The following is a 26,133-nucleotide window of genomic DNA, read 5'->3' on the forward strand; positions in this document are numbered from 1 at the left end:
TATAATTTATAAAATATACAATATGATTTAATATTTTATTTTTAAGAGTAAATATTTTTTTATTACCATTCATTTAATGGAGATAAATCAAGTATAACTAGCTCAAATAATTGAAATAGTTAAAAAAAATTAGGATACTTTAAAGTTTCAATTTATCTAAGTAACTAGGAAATTAAATTATCTACCAAAATTTATCCTTAAAACTTGATAAAAATATGTAATTTCTTCAATAGCACCCTTTTAATGGGATATAAATTAAACAAAAATAGCTCATACAATTGAAATAATTAAAAATTTTAAGATTTTCTAAAATTTCAATTCATCTAAATCATTAAAAAAATTACTTATCAAATTTAATCCTTAAAAAATAAACACATTCTAATACAATTTGTAAAATAAGCTCTTCAAATTTATTTACTCGATTGCACAAATAAGCTCTTCGAATGTTTTATAGGAGTACAATATTTTTAGAGAAAGTACAAGTACATCTTTAATATTTATATTTGTACATTTCGAAAACATCGTGGGGCCCATTAGATAATTGTTTTTGTACTAGTTTCAATTTACTATTTGAGCACCCATAGTGTTTGAACTATTTGAGAGCTCTAAGGATTTGTGGACCCTACTTAAGAGTCCATTGTAAAGGACTTAAAAAATTTTACTCCCTCCGTCCACCAATTCAAGGCCTACTTGCCTTTTTGGGACGTCCACAAAACAAGGCCTGCCTATTTTTGGTAAGTTTTTATTCATTATTTAATCAAAAAAGTCAAAGATTCTTTACAAAAAAGTAGGACCCTTTCTCCACTCAACTAATAAAAATACACTTCTTCTTAAAAAGTGGGACCCTTTCTCCACTCAACTAATAAAAATACACTTTTTCTTAAAACCCGTGTTTTTTCCCCTAGGCCTTTAATTGGTGGACGGAGGGAGTATTTTCAATTCTTCTAATTTAAATATATTTTGAAATTAAAACAAATATTGAAATTTAAAATTGTGACGTCCGGGAACAAAGTGTGGAATATTCGCCGATGCAAAAAAGGCACGAACAAGGAGCGACTCCGATTAATACTTTCAAGCGGAGGGGCTTAGGGATGAATAGGAACACACCCGAACTAGAGGAATTCTGAGAATATGTTGAAATGAGACAACATATTCAAGGTTAGCTTAAAGGATTTGATTGAGTTACTCATATCAACATGATGCATCTTTTTTTCTGGTGGCCACGTGGAATAAACTCCAAGGTTAAGCATGTTTGACTTGCAGTAATTCCAGAATGGGTGATCCCCTGGGAAGTTTCTCAGGAAGGGTGCGAGTGAGGGCAAAACACGCTAGAAAATACTCGTGTTGGTCTGTGTGAACAACCGTCAAATCTGGAGCCAGGCTGTTACAAAAATATTTTTTATTGAATTAAAATTTTTTGGAATTACAAAAATTAGAATAAAATTTGTATTACAAATTTAAAATTAGTAAAAAAATTAAAAATTTTGAAAATAAATAAAATAAAATAAAAAATTGAAATTAAAAAAAAGGTTAAAAAAATAAGCTACATTAAGTTTATTTTGTATTGGATCTCACATCGAAAAGTGTATGCTCCTTTACAATTTGTAGTGCACTGTAAAAAAGAAGCTACATTAAGTTGATTTTGTATTGAATCTCACATCGAAAAGTGTATGTTCATCTACAATTTGCAATGTACAATAAAAAGAAAAGCTATATTAAATTGATTTTGTATTGAATCACACAAAGGAAAGTGTAAACTTTCAACAATAATAGTACATTATAAAAATGAAGTTACATTTAATTAAAATAAAAATTTAAAATACAATTTTTTTTAATAGGGCAACTGCATAGCACGCGCCCCATATAACAGCCTTCGGCGCAAGCGTGAGGGAAAGAGCCCAACATCTAGCTGGTGGGCGCCACAGCGCGTCAGCACATGGAGGGCGTGAATATCGAGGCTCGAGTAGGGCGCAAGAATCCCATTGTGGATGTTTTTATATAATAATGAATAATCATTGTCACTAGGGATGACAATTGGGTCCGAAAGGCACGAATAGTGGCTATCCATATCAATACCCGCAAACTAAATGAATAGTAAATTTTAAGCACGAAAACTATCCATGGATATCAAATGCTATCCAAACCCGTCACCCGTCGGGTATCCGTCAATTTGCTACCGGCCGAATACCCGCCACCCGCTATTCATCGAATACCCGTGAAATAAAATTTAAATATAAATTAATACTCCCACCGTCCACGAAATGAGTACTCATTTCGGGACGGCATGAGTTTTAATAAATGTATTGAGTGTGGTGTAAGTGGAATAAGGGTTCCATTTTTTGAGGGTATTAATTAAAGGGTTATGTGGGGTACACTTGCCAAAAAGGGAAATGAGTACTTATTTCGTGAACGGATTAAAAAGAAAATATGAGTACACATTTCGTGGACAGAAGGAGTAACAAATTTAATACAAAAAAAAACACCATAAATCACATAAATCAAATCCACATCTTTCATCCACATTCAAATCTATAAATGACAAAGTTTAAATTCAAATTTAATATCCAAAATCTTGGGTATTTCGTAAATATTTTAGACATTTAGTTTCATTCTAATACTTCATAAATTGTTATTGAGATCATTAATTTTATAAATTACATAAAATTAAAGTTTATTTGCAAATAATTAATAAAATGAACAAACAAGACTTTGATTTTTATGTAACTTATACTCCCTTCGTCCCAATATAAATGGCACCTTTCTTTTCGGCACAGAGATTAAGAAATTGATTGTTATGATTTAATTGAGTGTGGTCCACCAAAATTAGTGAGTTAATTAAGAATTTCTCCAACAATATCTACAACACAAAACACAAACATTTCACAGCTTCAACAAAAAAATTCTCAATATATACCACTCGCAACAATTTTTCAAATTCATTCAGACACATTTACACAAATCGTTTTCCCATCGAAAAACCACACATAGCCAGCTAAAAGCCGCAATGAAAAATCACACATAGTCAGCTAAAACCTACACAACTGCAGTACCACAATGAAAAACGATTCTCACTGCGCGATTTCGACGGCACAACGGCTGATTCAGACAGGGAAGAAGAGGACCTGCGCGACCCATCGGATTTTCAGTATTTGAGGACGACGGTGGATTCAGACGGGGAAGGAGAGGACTGACGCAACTTGCCGGATTCTCACTAGGCGATTCCAACGGCACAACGGTTGATTCAGACACGAAATAAGAGGACCAGCGGCGCAACAACCCCCAAATCATGACCCCCCAAACCACCACCGCCGCCAACCACCCTCAGATCTAGATCTAAGCGTCCACGCCGCTGACCACCTTTTGATTTGTGTGTGTGTGCGCGCGCGTGCAACGACGTTTTCGGGGTGTGTGTGTGTGAGCGCAAAGAGAGAGAGAGATAGAGCAGAGGCGAGTGAGAGGGAGGTCAGGGGGCGGGGCTGCGGCCGGTGCTGCTGTCATGCGCCGGAGAAGAAGAGAGCTAGAGAAAGAAAGCAGGGGGCGGACCATCGGCCAATGTGTGTGTGTGTTTATTTAAAGAGGGTTTAGGTTTAGTTAGAAGCTTTAATTAAATTAATTAATTTGACTTAATTAAAGTAAATATTTCCATTTTAAGAAAGTGGTCACTTTTAGTGAGACAAATAAAAATGGAAATGTGGCCACTTTTATTGAGCCAGAGAAAGTAAAATTAATGACCTCAATAACAATTTATGATATATTAGAATAAAAATAAATATCTAAAACAAAAAATATAATGTTAATAAGGACTAAAGTGGTGCTCACATAAGCTATGTAACATAATATATATATATATATATATATATATATATATATGGTTAAGTTCAATGAAAAAGGCCTAAATGTAAGAAAGAAGAGAGAAGTAATCTCATCCGTTGATCTTATCTAATCTAACGGACATGATTTATTCACGCCATGTTCGACGGATTTTTTCGTTGAACATTCGTGAACATATACAATATTTTTGGGGGTTCTGGGTTTCGACCCCCCATATGTTCAACGAAAAAATCCGATGAACATGGCGTGAACAAATCATGTCCGTTAGATTAGATAAGATCAACGGATGAGATTACTTCTCTCTTCTTTCTTACATTTAGGCCTTCTTCATTGAACCTTGGCCTATATATATATATATATATATATATATATATATATATATATATATATATATATAGGGTGTGGTTCTAGAGAGAACTACATTATTTGTGAGAACGGGAGAACCATTAAATCTAATGCATGCACTGTAAAAATTAATGCATTCGCTGTTAAAATTAATGTACTAAAAAAATTTTAAAAAAAATGCTCCCTTCAGGATTCGAACTCAGGATCTGCATTCATCCAACAAGATTATGCATCCACCGTAGATCTTGATGATCGAATGGCTGAAAATGGTTCTCCGGTCTTCTTTTATTTATGGTTCTTTCTTGAACCTCTCCCTATATATATATATATATATATATATATATAATTTTAGTGTACATGATGAAAGTTATAGGTATATAAAGTACTAACTCCCACTCACTTTAGAATATGTTTTCAACACAAATTACACAATCTGGATTTTTGGGGCCAACATGGCTTTCCTTATTTAGTAAAATTGCATCCTTAAGGGCGAAGGCATAAAAAAATCATGCATCTTATTTGACTTAATATGTAAAATTGTTCAAAATATTTCAAACACGCTTTCAACAATCACACTGGAGTATGAACCTCTGCACGAATACGAAACAAATTGTGGAGATAAAACATGAACCTTTAACTAGAAATTAATTGCAAAATTGTGTTTGTAAATAAAATGTCAATAAAACTAAGCATACATATATATGAAATTGATGAAAATAAACTCTAAAAAATTATATATATAAACAATTATTACTATTGCATACTATATTATAGTGAGATCTTGATTGAAGTCAATCAATATTGAAGTTAATGTATTAATTATTTAATAATATAAAAGGAATAATAGAATTATAAAAATATTTATATGCACTTCTATAATTTTTTATATTGTTTATGAAAAAACACACAAATGTATATTTATTTTATTATTATCATTGTTTTATAATACAAACACATATCCTTTGTTGTAAATATTGTATAAATCAAAATTTATATGTTAAAAATATAAGTATCACTTATTTAAGTTATAAAATTAACCAAAATAAATATAAACTGAAAATATATTATGTGTACATATATATAAGTAAAAATGTTAAAAAAAGGTCATCCATCAAAAAATGTAATTAATATATGACTTTAAGTTATTTAAAATATCCAAATAATAAAATATGATATATATATATATAGATATATATATATATATATATATATATATATATATATAGGGGCGCGCTCCAGTGAGACCCCCTATTTTTCGTGAAACACTAGGACAATGAATAAGACATATAATACTAATGAACAAAACGTATATCTAATAAACAAGATGTATATACTGATGAAAAATAAAATTTGAAAAATTCGTAATGAATAAGACATATATACTGATGAACATGGCCGTATATACTGATGAACAATGCAGTATACAATGATGAATAACAAAATTTAAAATATTCTGCTCCCTCCAGGATTCGAACCCTGCGAAAAAAAATCACCCTCCAGATACAATATCAGCCATAGGATTGATAAAATAAACGCACCAGATCGTGCCCTAGATCTCACTAAAATTAGGGGGTCTCATTGGAGCGGCCCCCTATATATATATATATATATATATATATATATATATATATATATATATATATATATATATAGGGGAGGGCTAGAATAAAAACACTCTTAAGTGTATAAAATATAAATGATTTTCAGCCCTTAGATCATCAAGATCTACGGTTGATTCGGAACCCTGTTGGATGAATTCGTGGTCCTGAGTTCGAATCCTAAAGGTAACAAAAAATTATTTTTCGCAATTCGTAACTCTATTGGATGAATTCGTAACCCTGTTGGATAAAATTCGTACATTAAAAAACGTTTATATTTATATTTTAAGAAGTGTTTTCACTGTAGCCCTCCCATATATATATATATATATATATATATATATATATATATATATATATATATATATATATATATAGGGTGTGGTTCTAGAGAGAACTATATTAATTGTGAGAACGGGAGAACCATCAAATCTAATGCATCCACTGTAAAAATTAATGCATTCGCTGTTAAAATTAATGCACTAAAAAAATTAAAAAAAAATGCTCCCTTCAGGATTCGAACCCAGGATCTGCATTCATCCAACAAGATGATGCATCCACCGTAGATCTTGATGATCGAATGGCTGAAAATGGTTCTCCGGTCTTCTTTTATTTATGGTTCTTTCTTGAACCTCTCCCTATATATATATATATATATATATATATATATATATATATATAGGGCGGTTATTCAATAAACCACCCTTATTTTAAGAATTACGAATCAGCAAAAATGCATGAATTTTATGTATAACACGCATGAATAAACTGTATAAAGGCATGAATTGCGAAAAATAATTTTTTGCGACCTTTGGGATTCGAACTCAGGACCATGAATTTATCCAACAAGGTGATGAATCAACCGTAGATCTTGATGATCTAAGGGCTGAAAATGGTTCCTAATTTATATTTTAAGAAGCGTTCTTATTTTAGTCTTCCCCTATATATATATATATATATATATATATATATATATATAGGGGTGGGCTACCGTGAGAGCACATTTTAAAATAAGAAATAAGAGCAATTTTTAATGTATGAATTTTATGTAGAACATGTGTGAATTCGCTGCATAAAGGTATGAATTGTGAAAAATAAATTTTTGTTACCTTTGGGATTCGAACTCAGGACCATAAATCCATCTAACATGATTACGAATCAACCGTAGATCTTGATGATCTAAGGGCTGAAAATGATTCTTATTTTATATCTTAATAAATGCTCTTATTTTAGCACTTCCCTATATATATATATATATATATACACATATATATATATAGGGTTGAGATCTATAAAGAATCCCCTTGGAGTAGAGATTAAAGAATATATCTTAACCGTTGAATTAGTAGAGATATACGGTCAAGATTAATTTTGTAGTGTCAATAATTTCTCATTTTAATTTAAATAACAGACCAAAATATTAGATGAAAATTCGTTGAGGGGCATAAATGGTATCATTATTTTACTGAATAACCGTCCAAAAATAGCTCCCGAAAATTACTCCATTTACAAACCATCACCACCACGTCTCTAACCCTAGGAATACATGAACGTTGACTCCCCATCTATAGAGCAGTGGCGACTGCACTCTAGTAGTTTTCGATGGCGGCTTGAATCGTATAAACAGCATCGTCGGAGTCGGAGGTAAGGCTACAAGGATTCCCATCCAACACCGGCGAGGATGCAGGCCTCGGCGTTGAAGCTGATTGACCCATTCGCCTCTTCTTCCTGCAGAAACTTGGTGACTTCCTCTGGTAGGGGAAACGGACTTGACGAAGTCGGCAAAACAAGAAATCAGGTGAGAAACACGAAACCTTATTTTGGGATTTCTAAAATTTGGATTAATCTTTTTATTAGGAGCAATCAAATTTGGAAATTGCTCTTGTTTGAGTATTTGCGTACACATTCTGTGTATCACTAATATTGATATTATATAAAGTTATTCATTATATTTATGAGGATATTCAAAAATATTTGTAGTTATTCATATTAAATATGTTAAGTTTATTCAGTATATATTGCTTTTTTGTCCAGTTTGTTTGTTGCTTTATTCGTAAGCTATTTTCAGTAGTTGGGTATAAGAAAATTATTCAGAATATTTGTAAGTTTATTCAGGAAATGTCGCTTGTTGTTCTGTATATTTGATAAGTTATTCAGAGTCTTCCTTGTTTGAGTATTTGAGTATTTGCGTAAGCTATTTGTTCAGTTTGTTTGTCAAGTTATTCAGCGAAATAGTAGTTTATATTCAGAATATTAGAAATTTTATTCAGGAAATATCTTCTTGTTGTTCAGTATATTTGATAAGTTATTCAGAGTCTGTCTTATAACCTAATTAAGTACATATTAAAATGGATTTCGTTGAATGTTAGGGTTTAAGGTAAACACTGGAAGGGTCGATGACAACGAGGGTGGAGAGGGATCATCGAAAAAAAATGATGGTGACTTGGCCAAGGAACAACACGTCGAGGATGTAAAATTCAAACTTTAGAGCGCCAACGGATTGGTCGTACCAAAATCAGAAGTATACATTCTTCGTAACATTATTGCAGTCTGCGGAGATACAAGAATACCATGTAGATCTAGATTTTGTAACAATATATTTTCATTTGATTTTTATTCGATAAATCTTGAACAAAATTCAGATACGATTATTCATGAAAAATGCTACTTTATTCAACAAAATAGTTTCCTTATTCACAATTTATGAGTATCATATAAATTATTCAGCAAACTTTATTCCTTATTCACATAAATATGATTTTTATTTGAAAACGATATATTCATGAATAATGTTACTTTATTCAACTAATATTTTTCTTATTCATAATTTATGAGTAACAGTTACGTTATTCATCAAATTAGTATCCCTATTCACAAAAATATAATTCTTATTTTGGTACGTTTTGAACAATATTCAAATACAATATAATTATTTATTATCATACAAATAACCAAATTAATATGTATAGGTTTTGAAATAATGAAAAAAATAAAATGCTACATGAATTACTAACCACAATAACAAACCAAATAAAATTTCATAAACAAAAAAAACAAACCAAATAAAATAAATGAAAACGAGAAAACAGAAACAAACACTACAACTAGTTAAGCACATACAATAAAATCATAAAAAAAAAAATAATTCGAAACATACAACAAGTTCAAGAAAAATCAATAAATATATCAAAAACAGAAAAAATTAAAATATATATATAATTCGAAAAAAAGGACGAATGATTAAGAAATAAATACTATATAGAAGTAATGATGGATATCTTCATAATTAAATCCAAAAAACAATGAGATTCGGTCAACCTAAATTTACGGGAGACGGTTAATTAAAAAAAAAAAAAATTACACAAATGGCCTTAATAGAAAAAACGGATGACATTAAAAGGAATTGATATTGACCGTGAGATCTAATAAATCTGATGGATCACATTCATTCTTCATTCTCTCTACATTTAGCATTCTTTTTTGATCCATTCCCTATATATATATATATATATATATATATATATAGCACTTTTGAAATAGCCATTTTGAAGAAGGAAATACAATATTTGACCACTAATTGAAAAAACACAAAATCTGGCCCTTTATTACATGTAAAGACTGTTTTGCCCTTAATTAGGGCGGACCGAATTCGAGTCGAATTCGGGTTTGCGCGCGGGGTAGGCACATATGACACTATTAGTACCATATGTGCCAACTGAAAATAAAAATAAAAAAAATCCAAGTATATGACACTAATGACACTAATATGACCATAAGCACCATTTGTGTAACACTACATAAGAGAGTATATGGCACTAATGACACTAATATGACCATAAGTACCATTCTTGCAACATACTAATTGAAGAATCTAAACCCTATGAGGAAATGTTCAAAATGGTTATATAACTATACCCAGGTATATGACACTAATGACACTACTATGGCCATAAGTATCATTCGTATGACACTAATGACACTAATATTGTCATAAGTACCATTCGTGCAACATTGAGTATATGGCACTAATAGTGTCATGTGTGCCTAATCCACGCGCAAACCCGAATCCGACCCAAATTTGATCTTTCCTAATTAAGGGCAAAACTGTCATAAACGTAAAAAAAATGGTCAAATTTTGTCTTTTTTCAATTAGTGGCCAAATATTGTGTTTCCTTCTTCAAATTGATCATGCGAGTATATTGTTTCTATATATATATAGAAAGATACATAGACATATACAAGTGTGTGTGCGTATCAGTAAATTTACATGTATATTAAAGTAGTCACAACAAAATTAAAGGGTTATTTATTTTTGTAGTTGAAATGTATTTGTAGAATTTTATTTTAAATCGATTATCAATTGAAAAATATAATAACTTAAATTGTATATTTATTGTACTCCATATATACATAATTAAATATGTTAGTTACGCATCTTGTTGCAATAATTGCAACAAACTAACGAACTATACTTATTATTCATATATGTATTTAAATCAAGGAATTATGAGATATTATTTAACTAATTATTATAAAAATATATTTTTATATATATTTATAATGTTTATATGATAATTGTGTTATTATTTATTTTAGACATAAAAAATCTTAAAATATTTTTCATCAATAAAAAAAATCAAATTTTAAGATTAAAAATCTTTAAATATTACTCTCTCTGTCTACAAAGAATGTGTGGTGAAGTACTCCTAAAAAATTGAAAAATGTGATTTTATTGTTAAAGGGTAGTATTGTGTCCACCAAATTATAAAAGTAAAAGGTTCGCATTTTATAAATATTGAGTGTGGATGTTGTTTAAAGTATAAAATAGATTTCTAAAAAAAGAAAACATACAATCTTTATGGATGGACGAAAATAATATTAAATATACAATCTTTGTGGACGGATGAAATATTTATTTTATACAGCTTCCGTCCACAAAATATTGTCATAATTTGTCATTTCGATTCATTCTCAAAAAAATTCTTAATCTATTTTTAATTATAATTTGTGGATTTCTTTCTTCACTCGCTAACATGTGAGTCTCATTCTACACTTATTAACTTAATTATCTTTTTTCACTTTTTTTTTTATTTGTGACCCCTTTTTTTCGCTCAATAAAAAAATAATACTCTCTCCGTCCCACTCGTAATGTCCAATTTTCTATTTTGAGTTGTCTCTGTTCAAATGTCTCATTCTTTTTTTAGCAATACACACTCTCTCTATACTTAATATTTAAATAATTTCCATCAACTCAGTTTATCTACTTTATACATATTTCTTAATTTTCATGCCCAAAATAAAGGAAATATTTGGAGCGGGACGGAGGGACTATAGTTTTTTAAAAATTTGTATATACTCCCTCCGTCCCATGAAGCATGACACACTTCTTTTCGGCACGGGAATTAAGAAATTAGTATTTTGTGTGTTAAGTGTGTTAGGTGAAAAAGTAAAAATGTGAATAAAGGGTAAATTTTTTGCCATTTTTATAAACGTGTCATGCTTCGTGGGACAGACCAAAAAGGAAACTGTGTCATGCTTCGTGGGACGGAGGGAGTATTTTCTTTAGGACAACATTTTATCTACGGTGAAAAGATACACATATAAAGGTTTTGTCTGTTTTAGAGGAGCCCAGCCCTTGTTATTCTTGTACACGCAACGCTAATCAAATTCCTCCATAAATAACGTACACTCAACTACCATCCCAGGAAAGAAGCGCGAGGGGCATTTTGGGGAAATAAGAATTTGTCTTATTACGAGAGGGTTTGAGTTTGTCGCGACGTTGAGAGGGAAGGGAAATGCGATTCACCTGGTACAGGTCCCAAGTTGCGCCCTCCAAGAAAATCCGACACGTGTGTACTATCGCCACGTGGCCTCACCACTGGAATGAGGCGTGATGGCACGTGAAGTGGGCCCTCTCTGTGGGGCTTTTGGATCTAGCGCTCTGCTCCTGCCAGCTGGCTTCTTACATTACTGCTCCAATTATCAAACGCGACAAACGCTGAGTTCCCCTTTTGTCGTTTTCATCGCCAATTTTAACGCTACTCGGAAATCTATGCTACTTCCCATTTTCGGATTTCATTTTCTACCTATTAATATTTCGCCCCTACCATATATTTGAGATATTCAACGTATTTTATATTTAGAGCTATATGTTATGTAGATATAATAATTTTTTAAATTAATTTACATAATTTTTAAATTAATTTACATAATTTAAAAAATATGGTAAATTATTACTCCCTCCGTCCCGCGAGTCTTGATACGTTTGGGTTCGGCACGAGAATTAAGAAGTTGTAGATTAGTGTTTTAAGTGTGTAATTAATAAAGTATAAAATTGATAAAGTAGGAGAGAGAATGTAATAAAAGTGATAAAGTAGGAGATAGAATATGATAAATGTGATAAAGTAGGAGAGAGAAAGTAATAATTATTGCCCAAAAAGGAAACGTGTCAAGATTCGTGGGACGGCTCAAAAAGGAAAACGTGTCAAGATTCGTGGGACGGAGGGAATAATTTTTTGCATGTACAAATACACACATATTTAATACTCCCACCACCTCTGAAAATTATGATCTTATTATCATATTGATACGTCCCAAAAAATTGTACTCCCTCCGTCCCATAAATAATGGCCTGTTTCCTTTTATAGAAATAATTAGGGCTTAGTTCTCTTAATTAACTCTTCCTAATTTAAAGTTGATTAAGCCTAAAATAAATGAAAAAAACAAAACGGCTCATCTCTCTTCCCTCTATTTCTCTCTCTTCAGAATTTGGGGAGTCGAAAATCCCTAGTTCCGCCTCCTTCAAGGGGCGCCGCCGCCGCCGCCCTTCGCAGACGTCTCCACCGTGCGCCTCCGCCTCCACCTCCACCCTCTGCATCCACCGCCTCCGATTTCCTCTGTCTCTGCTTTCGATCTCCGCCGCCTCTCATCTCTCTCACCCTCTGCATTTTGGGGTTTTCTTGGTTTAAGGATCTGGATTTTCTCTGTGTAGAGTTTGGAGAAGCGGTGGGAGATGGTTTCGATGGTGGAGGGATTTGGGTGGCGGTGGCGGTGGTGGTGGCCGTTGCTGGAGGAAGGGTTAGGTTTGGGTGTTGGTGTTGCAGCGGTGGTGAGATGCCGCTGGAAGGGGCGGCGCTGTCGAAGGCGAGACGCAGCTGACGCGGCCGGAAACAGATCTGCAGCGGAAATCTCGCCGGGATGAAGGGTGGCGGCGTAGTTGGCTTAGAGAGAGAGAGAGAAAGTGGTGGTTGGCCGAATTGTTGAGGTTGGAGGAGAAGTGGTGGTGGGGTCGTTCGTGCGACAGCTACTTCGACGCGGTGGTGTCGGCAGCGTTCGTGCACACGGTGGGGAAAGAGTTCGGGCAGAAGTCGGCGGCTGCGTGGTTGGCTTAGAGAGAGAGAAAGAACTCGAGAGAGAGAGCACCGATGAGAGGGGAGAGAGAGTGAGGTTAAAACTAATTAACAATAAATTAAACATGTGGTCCCTACCACTTTTCTCCCTAATTCAACACTCCTTAATCTCCGTGCCGAAAAGAAACGTGTCATTATTTATGGGACGGAGGGAGTAGTATTTAATTATTTGGAAATAATCCTCATTAATTTATATGTAGTTTGGTACGATATATTCAGATTATATTAAGTTAAGAATAATTATAATTAATATTTGTATTACGTATATCACCTCCGTAGGTATTATATAGAATCCCTGAAATCAGTATAATATTTTCGGGCTTTCAATATATAAAGGACCGTGTGTTTTGTATTACTTCTTACCAAAAAAGATATTAGTGTATCATAGGTATATTATACTTATACACCCTAAACACTCACCCGTACCAAACATGCCCTTATACTAATAAAAAAAATAAATATCCTTACTCACTAGTTACAAAAAGTGTGGGACCTAATCCCACTCAAAATACAATTACCACACTTTTTCTTATAACTTGTGTCATCTTTATTCCACCACAATTTTTAATGACGGAGGGAGTATTTGTATACTATTAATTAGTAAGATTATCAATTAATAGTGATATTGTACATTTTTGTAGCAAATAATATCAATAAAATTATATTATATAAAAAAAATTGAGGAGAAAGAACAAATTTTATTAAAAACACACAATCACGCATGGAATATGAAGAAGACCCTCCATAAGAGGTGGTGGTTCATCCCACACATACGCATTAGGATAATCACAAGAGTTTGAAGCTAGATGATGAGCCCCAGAGATACCCTCACGTCACACATAACGAACCCGAATATTTTCAAAGTCTTCAAGGAGGTGCCGAGCATTACGTATTATGGTTCCAAACTCAGAGTCATCTGTTGTGTACAAGGATATTGCCTCCGCAGCCATCTTGTTGTTGATAACCACTTCTACACACTCCAAACCTCTATCATTTATCTATGAAAGGGCCTCAAACACTTCACCCTCTTGTACATTCAATCATCCAATAAAAAAATAGGCTTTGGCACCCACATACCAATAGTATCTTGAAGGATCAGTCCCAAATAAAAATTTAGTTTTGATGGGTCGTAGGGTGGAAATTTTCAGATGAATCCAAATAAAAAGTAACAAAATATTGTAGAGAATATTAATTATTGATAATTCAAAACAATTGCAGTGCAAAAATTGCATGATTTTAGTGATAAATTCTTGTTAGAAGTAATTCATGTAAATACCACAAAGTCTATGATGATAAACTGAGAATAATTAAATCATAATCACTAACCTGAAGCCATGATGAATTCTGTATGAAAATTTGATCTTCCAGGAATACAGTATTTTCTTTCAGCGTATTTCTTTTGATGGGAAAAAGAATAAAGAACGATACAGTTTCCCGGGGACCGGACCCCATATTTATAACTTCTCAAGTTATTCATATTTATTATTTGGTCCCTCAACAAATAATAAATATAACATTTAATATATACATTAAATGATAGTATATTTAATAAATATAACATTTAATATATATATATATATATATATATATATATTTGTCCACTAATTAGATTAATTAAGAATTTAATCCAACAAATCCAACCAAAAGTAGTGCAAACAGACGTAGTTGACCCAAGATATTGAATGGAAATGGAATTGGCTATACGTGTGTTTGCCAATCGGCAGTTGACTTGCTATATTATTAAATTTGAGTTATATATTGTCTTTTGAAGTTCAATATTAATTTAATAGTCTGCACGAGTTTAATTGAAGTACTTTAAACTGTTAACAAAAAGTAGATTATAAATAGTGTTAATAGGCAAAAATGCCTATAAATAACTTCTCTATATTACAACTACGCAGTGTTACCAACCAGTTGTTGGAGTATTTGTTTTAATGAATTACATATTCTACATATATGTAAGCAAAAAACAAAGAATATAACTAATTAACTATTGTCATAATTTAACAAAAAAATTACTAAAATGTTTAAAAATCTATATTCCCCGTCCCATTTTATATGACCAATTTATCATTTTGAACTATATAAACAAAATGGCACATTAAAAAAGAACAAGAAAAAAAAGGTTGTGTGTAGGAATAGGTTCATGTTGAGCGTTTTATGGTATAACAATACAAGAAACAAATTATTGATAATCTCTGTCGGCAAAAAAAATCACTAATTCGTTCGATAATTCCATATTCCTAGCACTATATATCGTTCGTGATATAGCTCACCAAGCGTGATTGATTATATTTTACACCTCATTGCATAAATGCATGATATTTCTAAATTAGAAAATAATTTGTTAATTTGATGATAGGCAAATAATAATAATAACAAACCCTAAAATACATATAACTATACGTAGACGATTATTCATGGACAACTGTTGTGATGGCAGACTTGCAATACATTTGAAAATGAGGCAAAATTTAAAGTGCCCTTTCTCTTATGAATAATTTGAAAAATGCCCACCCTTATCATGCAAAGCACTACATGCCCTAAATAAGTGAAGAACCGAAAATGCCCTTTGAATGTGATGGATGTGCATTGTTTTCCGCAAAAGTACTTACACATCTATGACAAAAGTTGTTAAAGTGTAAGAAAAACATCAATTCAACAATTTAAACATTGAAATCGGTCAAATATGTGTTGGAACATGTGAAATACTGACAGAGAAGTTAATATTTATTTATTTTGAATTAAAATCGAAGGTTTTACAAGTAAATCGTAGGCTAATTAATCAATGGAAAATAAATACTAAAAATTAACACAATCGATATTAGCACTCAAAACACACATTGGAAAAAAAAAACAAGCGTCCGACCGGGAAAAACAAGTGTCCGACCGGACACAAGTTTTCACCGGGCGGACACATATATGTTCCGGTCGGATAGATGTTTTTTTGGTTCCTATGTGTGTTTTGAGTGCTAATATGGATTGTGTTAATTTTTTGTATTTATATTCCATCGATTAATTAGCCTTCAATTAAGGGACATAATTTTTTTTTTTTTTTAAATTGATGATAAACGACAAATATGATGTGAAATAGCTTTGTCAGTAAAGTATTCATGTCAAACACTCTAATTTCATTGAAATTCACCTGAAATGAAGGAATCTTTGTTTATATATGAGTGAATTCTCTCATTCTCTCATCCTCTCATCCGAACACTCAAAGTGAAAAAAACACTCAAACTCATTAGAAATTCTAATATTTTCCAAGTGGTGAAGCTATTATTTGTGAATTCTCTCATCCGAACGTTTAAAGGTATGTCATTTTACGTTTGAAATGTAATTTAAGTTGGTTATTGTTTATTTTCAATGTTTTGTTTGATCCTATATGCTTATGTGAATTATTAGCATATTATAGCATACTATGATTTAAAGCCACGTTTGAAGGAAATACATGTGAATTAGAGCAAATTCTATCATGTTTTAAAGTATTAATTAGTAATTATTAGTTGCATTTTAGTTCTATACACATATATTGCTACATAACTCATGTTATTATGCTCGAAAATTATGTATCCGCCCGGACAAGTGTCCTTGAAAATGTGTCCGGCCGTGTGTAATTGTATATCATGTAATACACGGCCGGACACATTTCCTCGGCTACTTCCCCGGGCGGATAGATGTTTTTCGAGTGTATTAACATGTTATATGTTGTGTTTTAACATTGTATTCCATTTACATCATATATTTATTTATTTATTATTTTTTCTGTAGATGAATGAATATGGGAGATACTTTGTGGTTAATTATGGAGGTGCCTTCAATGGTTATGAGTACATCGGCGGCTCTTCTAAGAATTTGCATATTTTCGGAGACACAATGGCCAGTACGGTGTACATGATAAATTACCTGATGATGGAGAATTCATTGAGCACTAATTACAGCTTGTATTATTTGACGAAGAGATTAAATGGCAGGGTATACAGTAAAAATATTCTTGCCGATGACAATGATTTGCTTCAGTTGCTGGCGTCGCAGCCACATTTTCCTGAGATTTATGTTGTTGAAGACGATTACAGTGGAGGAGTGTATGTTCCTTCGTTCGATCTCCCTCAATCTTCCGGGTATGGAGGTGAATCCAGTGCAACATTCGAAGGTGGGGACGGATTGGAAGCAATCCAAAGATATGCTTATTTAGACCTATCAGCCGGAGATTCACCGGCGCAACAAAGTGTTGAACCGTCGGTCACTTGGGGTAATGATCAGTCAACGGGTTGGCCTTCATGGGATGAGCCAAATCCGTACCAGTACGATCGCCTAATAACTGATCGTTGTTGGGGTCCAGCTGATGATCAATATACGTACGAGCCTCAGTTCGTGGAGGATGCTGGTAATGTAGATGAAGATTATGTTCCATCGTCTGAAGCCGAGACTGATACAAGCGCCTCTGAAGACTTGTCGGAGCCAGAGAACGTGAGAAGGGCGGGGATTGAATATGCAGGTTGGCAGAATTTGCAGATCGACGAGGATGATGACGAACAGGTTCCTGGAGCAGATGAACTAACTAATTGGTTAGTTCCGGTTATCCCGTTGGACGCCGCAGCGGCAGTTGTGGATATTGAAGATTATCAGCTATTGCCTCGGGAGTTGTCAAAGAATATGTATTTCAATAGCAAAGATGATCTGATCGTTGCAATCGGTCTGTGGAACATGAAGCAGGGCAAGGAATTTTCTGTCAGCAAATCAGACAGCAGACGAGTCTACGTCAAATGCAAGCATTCAGATACGTGCCCCTTCAAGCTCCATGCATCGTCACAAGATGGAGTCATTTGGGGAGTGTATAAGTTCACCAATGAGCACTCATGCGACGGTGAGCTAGGGCGCGTAGCGCGAATAAAGGCCCCCGCAAAAGTCGTCGCAGCATATTTAGCACAGAAGATACACGACGATTGCGAGATCTTGAAGCCGAAGGCCATCCAGCTGGAGCTGCGACGTGAGTTTGGCGTACAGATCAAGTACGATGTTGCATTGCGAGCCCGTAATCGAGCCACTGAGATGGTTTATGGTCGACATGATCAGTCCTTCGAGATGCTGCCCAAGTACTTATACATGTTGAGACAATCCAATCCCGGTTCGAGGGTGGAGTGGGAAGTTGACGATGATGGCCGATTTCAAACACTTATTTGTTGCTCTTGCAGCTTCGGCTACCCCTTTCATGTTCAGCTTACGGCCAGTGATTGTCGTCGATGGCACACACTTGAAGGGCAAGAATAGGGGTATTTTGTTTGTTGCAGTGACGAAGGACGGCAACGAGAGTTTGTTCCCACTCGCGTATGGTGTTGGCCCGAAAGAAAACGATGAATCGTGGAGTTATTTCATGTCACGCATTCGACGTGTTTATGGCCAAGCCGATCCACTTTTGATTGTCTCTGATCAGCATATCTCCATTGCCAATGCTATCAGGAATGAGTTACCAAATGCAACCCACGGCCTATGCTACTACCATTTGCAAAATAACCTGAAGCATTACGGTAAGGCAGTGGTCGAGGTGTATCGACAAGCTGCATTTGCGTACGAGAAGTCCGACTTCAATAGGGCTATGAACGCCCTGAAGGTTATGAAGAGAGCCGCGTACGATAAACTAATGGGGATTGGGCCGGAGAAGTGGGCTCGTTCGATGTGTCCTATGCCTGTGCGACGCTACAGTTTTATGACATCAAATGCTGCTGAAGCTTTTAATTCCAGATTGTTGTGGGCAAGAAGACTTCCTATATACTCGATGTTAGAGGCAATCAGAATTGTTATTGAGAAATGGTTCAGCGAGCGACTAAGGGCTGCACAACAAATCGAGCAAGGCTTGACTGTTGAGGCTGGTAAAAGGGTAGCTATTGAAGTCCAAAAAAGTCGTCGATACACTGCACAAAGGTTGAGTGGCATGAAGTATAAGGTGCAAACTGCTGACAGAAGCTTCAAGGTGGATCTAGAGAAGAAAAAATGCGAATGTCGAGTATTTCAGCTAGACCAACTGCCCTGTTCTCATTCAATCGCTGCAATAAGGTACGATCATGAAATATGTTCTAATGTTCGTTATATTGATTACTATCGGAGTTTGTTTGTTTTTATAGTGAAGCCGGTGATACGATCGCGGAGTATGTAGACTCGTACTACACGAATGACTTTCTTATCGATACTTACTCTCGCGAAGTTAATAATCTCCCGCCGAGACGCCAGTGGTTGGTTCCCGAGCACATCGCGGAGCAGGTTGTATTACCTCTGATTGTAAAAGGTCAAGCGGGGCGCCCAAAAGAAGGTAGACATCGAGGCGGTGGTGAAGGCACCAGCACACAAGCCGATGAGTCTTCTAGTATCAGGCGTCGTAAACCAAAGAAGTGCAGCATCTGCCATGAAGAAGGACACAGCAAGAGAACGTGCGCTGGCAGGGCGACTGAGCCCAGGGAGTAGTGGGATCCATTTGTGTGCTGTAACAGTTAATGATATTGATTGAATTATCTAATATTCGATAAGCTGGAATGATTTACAGGAAATAATGCTCGTTGAATAACCAAATAGAAGCACACATTAATGTAACAATATACAAAACTATGCAAAACCAAGTCTAGTGATACGATGTGTCCTAGTTTCACACAACGAAAATATAGATCTAGCAATCTTGGCCCTGTATGCCGCCACGTTGTGGTTACCCCACTCAATGGATGGAGAGCCAGATATCAGTCGTTCAGCATACATGCAGACGAAAGGCCCGCAGCTGACAGAGTCCTGCTGGTGAAACTGAACCTCCGCTGGAGCAAACACTGCCGTCATAAGTGGCCACTTGCTCTTTGCCACTGTCGCATCAATGGATGTGTCGTCTAGCCACCTCGACACCTGAAGGACAGCTGGCAACAATCTCAGTAAAGGTAATAAATCACCAACTCGATCATTCTGTTGTCGAGGTGTTAGCTTGTGGAATACTGGGTCATAGACCTCGCATACGGCGTCTCCTAACCGAATCCGACATAGGATAAATGGTGGCCAATTATGACTGGCATGAGAACCTATGACAAACCACAATGAATTGATAAGAAACAACGATAAATCACAAATGACAAGTAACAATAATTGTTTAACTGATAACCTGTGCGGCATCCATCCATCCTATATGACCAGGAGGAAGTTCATGGCCCTTAAGTGATTTTCCACGTACTTGGCAGACCCACTCTATAGCAGGCTGCCAATCATCAGCCAGTGCTGTACTAGTCAATACATGAAACTCCTTGGGGCCGAACTCACTTCCTGCCCACTTATCCAATAGAGCGTCAAACTCTTTCTTGAGGTATATCTACAGATCAAATAAGTAATTAATAATTTATATCCGCACCAATGAAAACATATAAATAATGAAAGTTTACTTACAAACCAATCCGTGTCTACTATGATTGTGTTATTCATATCTACGTCATCCAGTAAATCCAGGGAACCTCAAAGTCTATTTCTCAAGGTCAAGAAATACAAGTCAATATCCTGCAACAATGTTAAAATCAATAAGTTAGTAGACAGTAATTTAACAATGTTAAAATCAATAGATTATTTACCCCAGTTGTGAATTCCTGGCTGACATTATCCACCCGCGCGAAGTCGTCGTACTCCCGCAAACCACCACTTGCCTTGACATAAATCTCACGACCCCTACCCTCTCGACACCTAGCCATCCACTTCTCATAATGGTCACTGCAGGTTTGTGTCACTGGACGTGGCATTTGGCTATTAACCCAAGGCGATCTCTGAAAGTTAGACGGACGTCTCACCCTCTGACTGCGACGCGGGAGCTCTGCTGGCGGCTGCTCTGGGTGCTGCAGCAGCAGTACCTGTGGCTGCTCTGCCTGTGGCTCAGGCTCCTCCGTCTGAGCCTGCCCTGCCGAACTGGACTGTCCCCACTCATGTGGTGCAATAGAAGTGAGCGGTTCAGCAAAGAATATCGGGGTCTCTGTGCTATACTGCGGCTTCAGGAATGGGGAAGACCAATGAGGGTAGACCTGGGTCGACCAGTCAAAAGTCTGCGCTGCCGGTGTGTAGTCGCCCTGAACAGACTGATTCATGGCCCGCCACTGCTCGTTGTAATCCGGGGTCTCTGCTGGGCGGGAATGGGCATAATCTGAAGGGCGTGATGGGTAGGCCTGGGTCTCTGGATGGCGTGGTTCCTCATCGCGGGGGTCGTCGTCGCAGGGACGTGAAACGCTTGGCCCTGAAGCGTCGGGCCCTGAAGCACTGGGTGGAGGAGACCGTGGCTGTGGAGGAGACCGTGGCTGTGGAGGATCAGGGGACCGTCGCTGGTCATCATCATCAGGGGAGTCGGGCACTCGGAAATGTTTGCTCTTCTTGCACCTATCCTTTTTACCCTTGCTCTTCAGTTTTCTCCACGAATTTGCCGAAGGCCTTCTTAATCTCCTGACGGATCGTCTTCTTCACCCACTTACGATCCACCTCACCCTCGCTGGGACTGGATACAGTCCGAGATCCGCTCGACGATGAAGAAGTATGCGGCGCTGGGCGCTTGCCCGGATCTACTGAATGACGAGCCGGCTCGTGGGGTCGAGCATCCCTCACAGGGCGCGAGCCCGGATCTACTGAATGACGAGCCGGCTCGTGCTGTCGAGCATCCCTCACAGGGCCCCGGACACTGTGACTGCGAGTCGTACGAGGCTGTCTAGGTACATCCTCCTCGTCCCCGCGCTCCTCCACAACACGGGCTCCGGTGCCCTGTGGAAATTGGACACCCCGAGCTAATGGGTTGTCGGGGGGCCTGAAGCTCACCGAGAGTTCGCCCGGTGTCAGCGCTGATATGAAGTAGTGACTCGACAGATCGTCATCATCGGGGTCCAGGGGCATGACACCACCCTAGAAAGCAACAAAGATAATATATTAGAACATAAGTAAAACCAGTAACGGTGTGGAGGATAATCTTAAATAACTGATTACCTGTCCCTCGAATAGATCGCGCAGACCGTGAAGCTTCGGCTTACCCCTGAAAGTCCATCTCAAACACCGAGGGTGCGCTGTCGGATCACCGCTAGATGCCTGCGACCATGTGTCCGAAGCCCGGGACGCGCTCCAATGCCCAGACATATAAAGCCCACGAAGGACCGTAGAAGTGATACTTCTCGCCCTTTCCTGTCTCTCTCGTATAATGGCATAACATCTTATACGAATACGCGCCCCAGGGGAATCTATCAAATGCAGCCAGATCATCCACCAACACCCAAAGCCACGGCTGTACCCGCGCATCCAACCCAAGAACAAGGGTGTGAGCCACACACACGAGGACAGCACGAAGGTACAGGCTCCCATCCTCATCATCCACTCGACGATCCAAATCGCACACGCGTTTGATGAGCGACTGTATGGTCATGCTTCGCGCACCGCAGAATCGTCGGTATGCCTCCACGCGACTGCAGTCGTGCTGTAATGTCGCATCGAACCTCGATCCCCCGAAATTGAGCCCAGTCACTAATGCGTAGTCCGCAGGGGAAAATCTGACTCGTGCTCCGCACAGAAAGAAGCACATCTCATTTTCTTCTGACACAATCTGCCTCGATACAATCTGGTGAAATGCTTTATTGCTCTTCGCGCCGGGCCTCCAATCAGTGAAATGCCCAAAACATGATGCTCTAAATCTTCCCAATAAATCTGAATTGCACTGTTCGCCGACCACATTTAAAGTTTCAACCAGATCCGGAAAATGTGAATCCCTATAGTAGGTGCTGATAGCAACCTCCGTCTGGTCTATAGTGTCGCGACGAAGATATGGGACATTCGCCTATTCATTTACAAAATGAATACCATATTAAATTCAGTAAAAAAATTAAAAAATAATACAAATAGGCATAATTAAATAACTACAATTTAATCAATACCAACCAATTTAATTAAACTGCAATTTAATACTAAATTCAGTAAAATTCAGTAATATTAAACTGCAATTAAATTCCGCAAAATATTAAAATTCAATAATTCAGTAAAATACTAAAATTCGAGAAAAATAGTCAAATTCAGTAAAATATTAAAATAGTAATTCAGTAATATTAAACTGCAATTAAATTCAGTAAAATTCAGCAATTTAATATTAAATTCAGTAAAATTAGTAATTCAGCAATTTAATATTAAATTCAGTAAAAATTCAGTAAAATATTAAACTGCAATTAATACCAAGCAATTTAATTAAATTCAGTAAAATATTAAAAAACGGCAATTTAATTAATACCAAAAAATAACAGTTTCATTAATTAATAATTCAACATTATAATTAAATTAAATTCAGTAAAATAGTAATAATTAATGTAAACATACAGATACATGGAAAAAAGTATTTTATACCTAAATAACAACTATCCGGCCGGCGGAAGTGTCCGGGAAAATGAATCCGGCCGGGTACATTTCAGATTGAAACTGTCCCGGCCGGACTCATTATTCCGGGCATAGTGCCGGCCGGGTAGTTGTTCTATCGGCATAAAATACTTTAATTTATCAAATCGCACAAAGCCCACATACACAATGCAATTATAATTACTTAAACAAATATTTCAGATTGAAACAAATTCAGTAATACCCAGCAAAACTCGCAATACTAATTACTTAACCAAATATAATTAAATTAAATTCAGTAAATTACTAACTGATTAATATAAACATACAACTAATTAAAATGGAATAATTTATGCTAAAACACGATCGGTCCGGCTGGTGAAGTGGCCGGATAAATCGATCCGGCCGTATGTTTCATTTAAATAATGTTCTCGGCCGGATCGATTTATCCGGCCAGTTCACCGGCCGGACCCGATCGTGTTTAGCATACATTATTCTATTCAATTTCATGAAAATTAAAAATAATACCTGTGAAGAAGATGCCATGGATGAGTCCGAGTGTGCTTCAATCTTTTGAACTCTCTGTGCTTCAATCTTTTGAACTCTCTCTCTCGGTGGGTAAAAGTGAAGAAGCCGATAGAGGTGTGTGTGGAGTAAAAAACCCTAGTATTTTAAAGTAAAGTAAGTAGGTAAAGTGAAGAAGCCGATTGTATCGGCTTTATGTCTATCAAAAGGGAATCAAATTTTGAAGAAAGATATTTTTACCTTATGTATCGGTAACATGCATGATTTTTTTGGGGTAACAAGCATGCATTTATTTGGGACGGATATTGAGTATATTTTAAATTTAAAGATATCAATTGATTTACACGATATATATAGTGTTATATAGTACTATATATCAACATTCAAGAATAACACAATATATATATATAAATATATATATATATACAAATAATTTCAAAGAATATATGTATTGAAATTAAGATATTAAAGGGAAAAAAATAAAAAATTTAAGATAGATACGCATGGATATATATATTAGCGTCTTGATTTTTTTTTTTTTTTTATGAAATTGAATAAAATAGAATATTTTATGCCTAAATATCATCGATCCGGCCGGTAATTGTCAAGGAAAATGTATCCGGCCGGGTCATTTGTAAATTGAAATGTACCCGGTCGGATACATTTCTCGGGCCATTTTACCGGCCGGATCGATGATATATCGACATAAAAGTTTGTATTCTATCTATTATATCTTTATATTAATTTTTACTATTTTGCTGAATTTAATTTAATATATTGTTTAAGTGTTAATTAGTGTCCGGTCGATTATATTTACAATTTAAAGATATGAACACTATATATATATACAGTGACTTACAAAATCATTGCATGCACAGATTGAAATCATTTCGGTCATTATTGTAAGAAATGCATTGAACTCAAAAATGTGTAAGATTGTGTAAGAGAACCGAAATCATTACATTTGATGTTGACCCACTTAAGGGTTAATTAGTAATTTAGGGGCATGGGTAGCTTTGCATGATAAGGGTGGGCATTTTTTCAAAATATGAATAAGGAATGGGGCACTTTTGCCTATTAACACTTTGAAAATTACAATTGCTGTTGCTTTAGTGCATTAATTATTGAAGGCACTGAAACTTTAATTAGTGATTCGACTTAATAATTTAAGTTAATAATTGAGGTGGTACTTATTAGTAAGGTGGACAGCTGTGGGGATTAAGGGGTCCTATTTGGATAGCTATTTGAGATTGGGAAGTGTGAACCAACCTACTTATAGGGCATGATAATGCCATGATACACATTATAAGAAATATAAAGTGATTTCATAAAGTCCCACTAGCTAGCTAGGGAGTTCTATATATATAGTGTTAATGGGTAAAAACATATTTATAATTTCTAATTAAAAATCTTTTATTTTTATAAAAGTTTAATCTCATGCTCAAATTAAAGTGAAGAATCGAAATTGCCCTTAGATATTGATAAGTTTATATCATTTTTTATGTAAAATCTTACAATTTTATGACACAAATACGTAAGAAAAGTATAAGAAAAAAATTGTCTGTTGTCGGAAAAGTAGGGTCGCCATCTAGACGGCAACTTCGGGGCGCAATCATGTGTATTTAGTTTTCAAATTTTTATTTGGATTATATCACTAGCCGAGCTATACTTAAAGAAGGTGGGACGAATTGTCCAATCTCGAACTTTTTAGTATACCCAATAGATTTTTATACATATCTATTATTTACAAAAAAAGAAAAAATTATTTCCATCAAAAATTTGAAAAAGAAGGGGCAAAAATTTTGCTCCTTATATGGACTTCTGGAGGAGCCTGGCTTCGCCCCTAATTAATATGATGTTCCCATATTAGTTACATTTATAAAAGTTACTGAAATGAAAAATAGGGGCAATGTAAATTAATAAATGAAAAAAAGTAGTAATGAAATATAGGGGCAATGTGAAGCTTCTCATATATCTGTGTGCACATCATATGTGACAATTTTTGTCGTTTCACTAGAATCACTACAGATGCTTTCGCAAAAAATTTCCGCAATTCATTAAGCTTTGATATA

General features: G+C 35.5%; 2 protein-coding genes across 2 annotated transcripts in view; both read left to right on the top strand.

The window, feature by feature from the left end:
• LOC131000554 (uncharacterized) overlaps positions 1–26,133 on the top strand; it is a 407,676-nt gene that overhangs the window by 153,591 nt on the left and 227,952 nt on the right. The window lies entirely within an intron of this gene.
• On the top strand, positions 16,946–22,885 carry LOC131000568 (uncharacterized). The gene is made up of 2 exons (XM_057926564.1): positions 16,946–18,308; positions 22,476–22,885. The coding sequence occupies exons 1-2, from the start codon at positions 16,952–16,954 to the stop codon at positions 22,562–22,564; spliced, it is 1,446 nt and encodes a 481-aa protein (XP_057782547.1). The 5' UTR covers positions 16,946–16,951; the 3' UTR covers positions 22,565–22,885.

This window comes from Salvia miltiorrhiza, chromosome 8 (assembly GCF_028751815.1).
Source record: "Salvia miltiorrhiza cultivar Shanhuang (shh) chromosome 8, IMPLAD_Smil_shh, whole genome shotgun sequence".
NCBI lineage: Eukaryota > Viridiplantae > Streptophyta > Magnoliopsida > Lamiales > Lamiaceae > Salvia > Salvia miltiorrhiza.

What these genes read in the sequence shown, in the direction of transcription:
- LOC131000568 (XM_057926564.1), top strand. Translation starts at nt 16,952, where the DNA reads ATGAATGAATATGGGAGATACTTTGTGGTTAATTATGGAGGTGCCTTC. An exon ending in GTTGAGACAATCCAATCCCG is followed by an intron (nt 18,309 to 22,475) that starts GTTCGAGGGTGG and finishes CCCAAGAACAAG; the next exon opens with GGTGTGAGCCACACACACGA.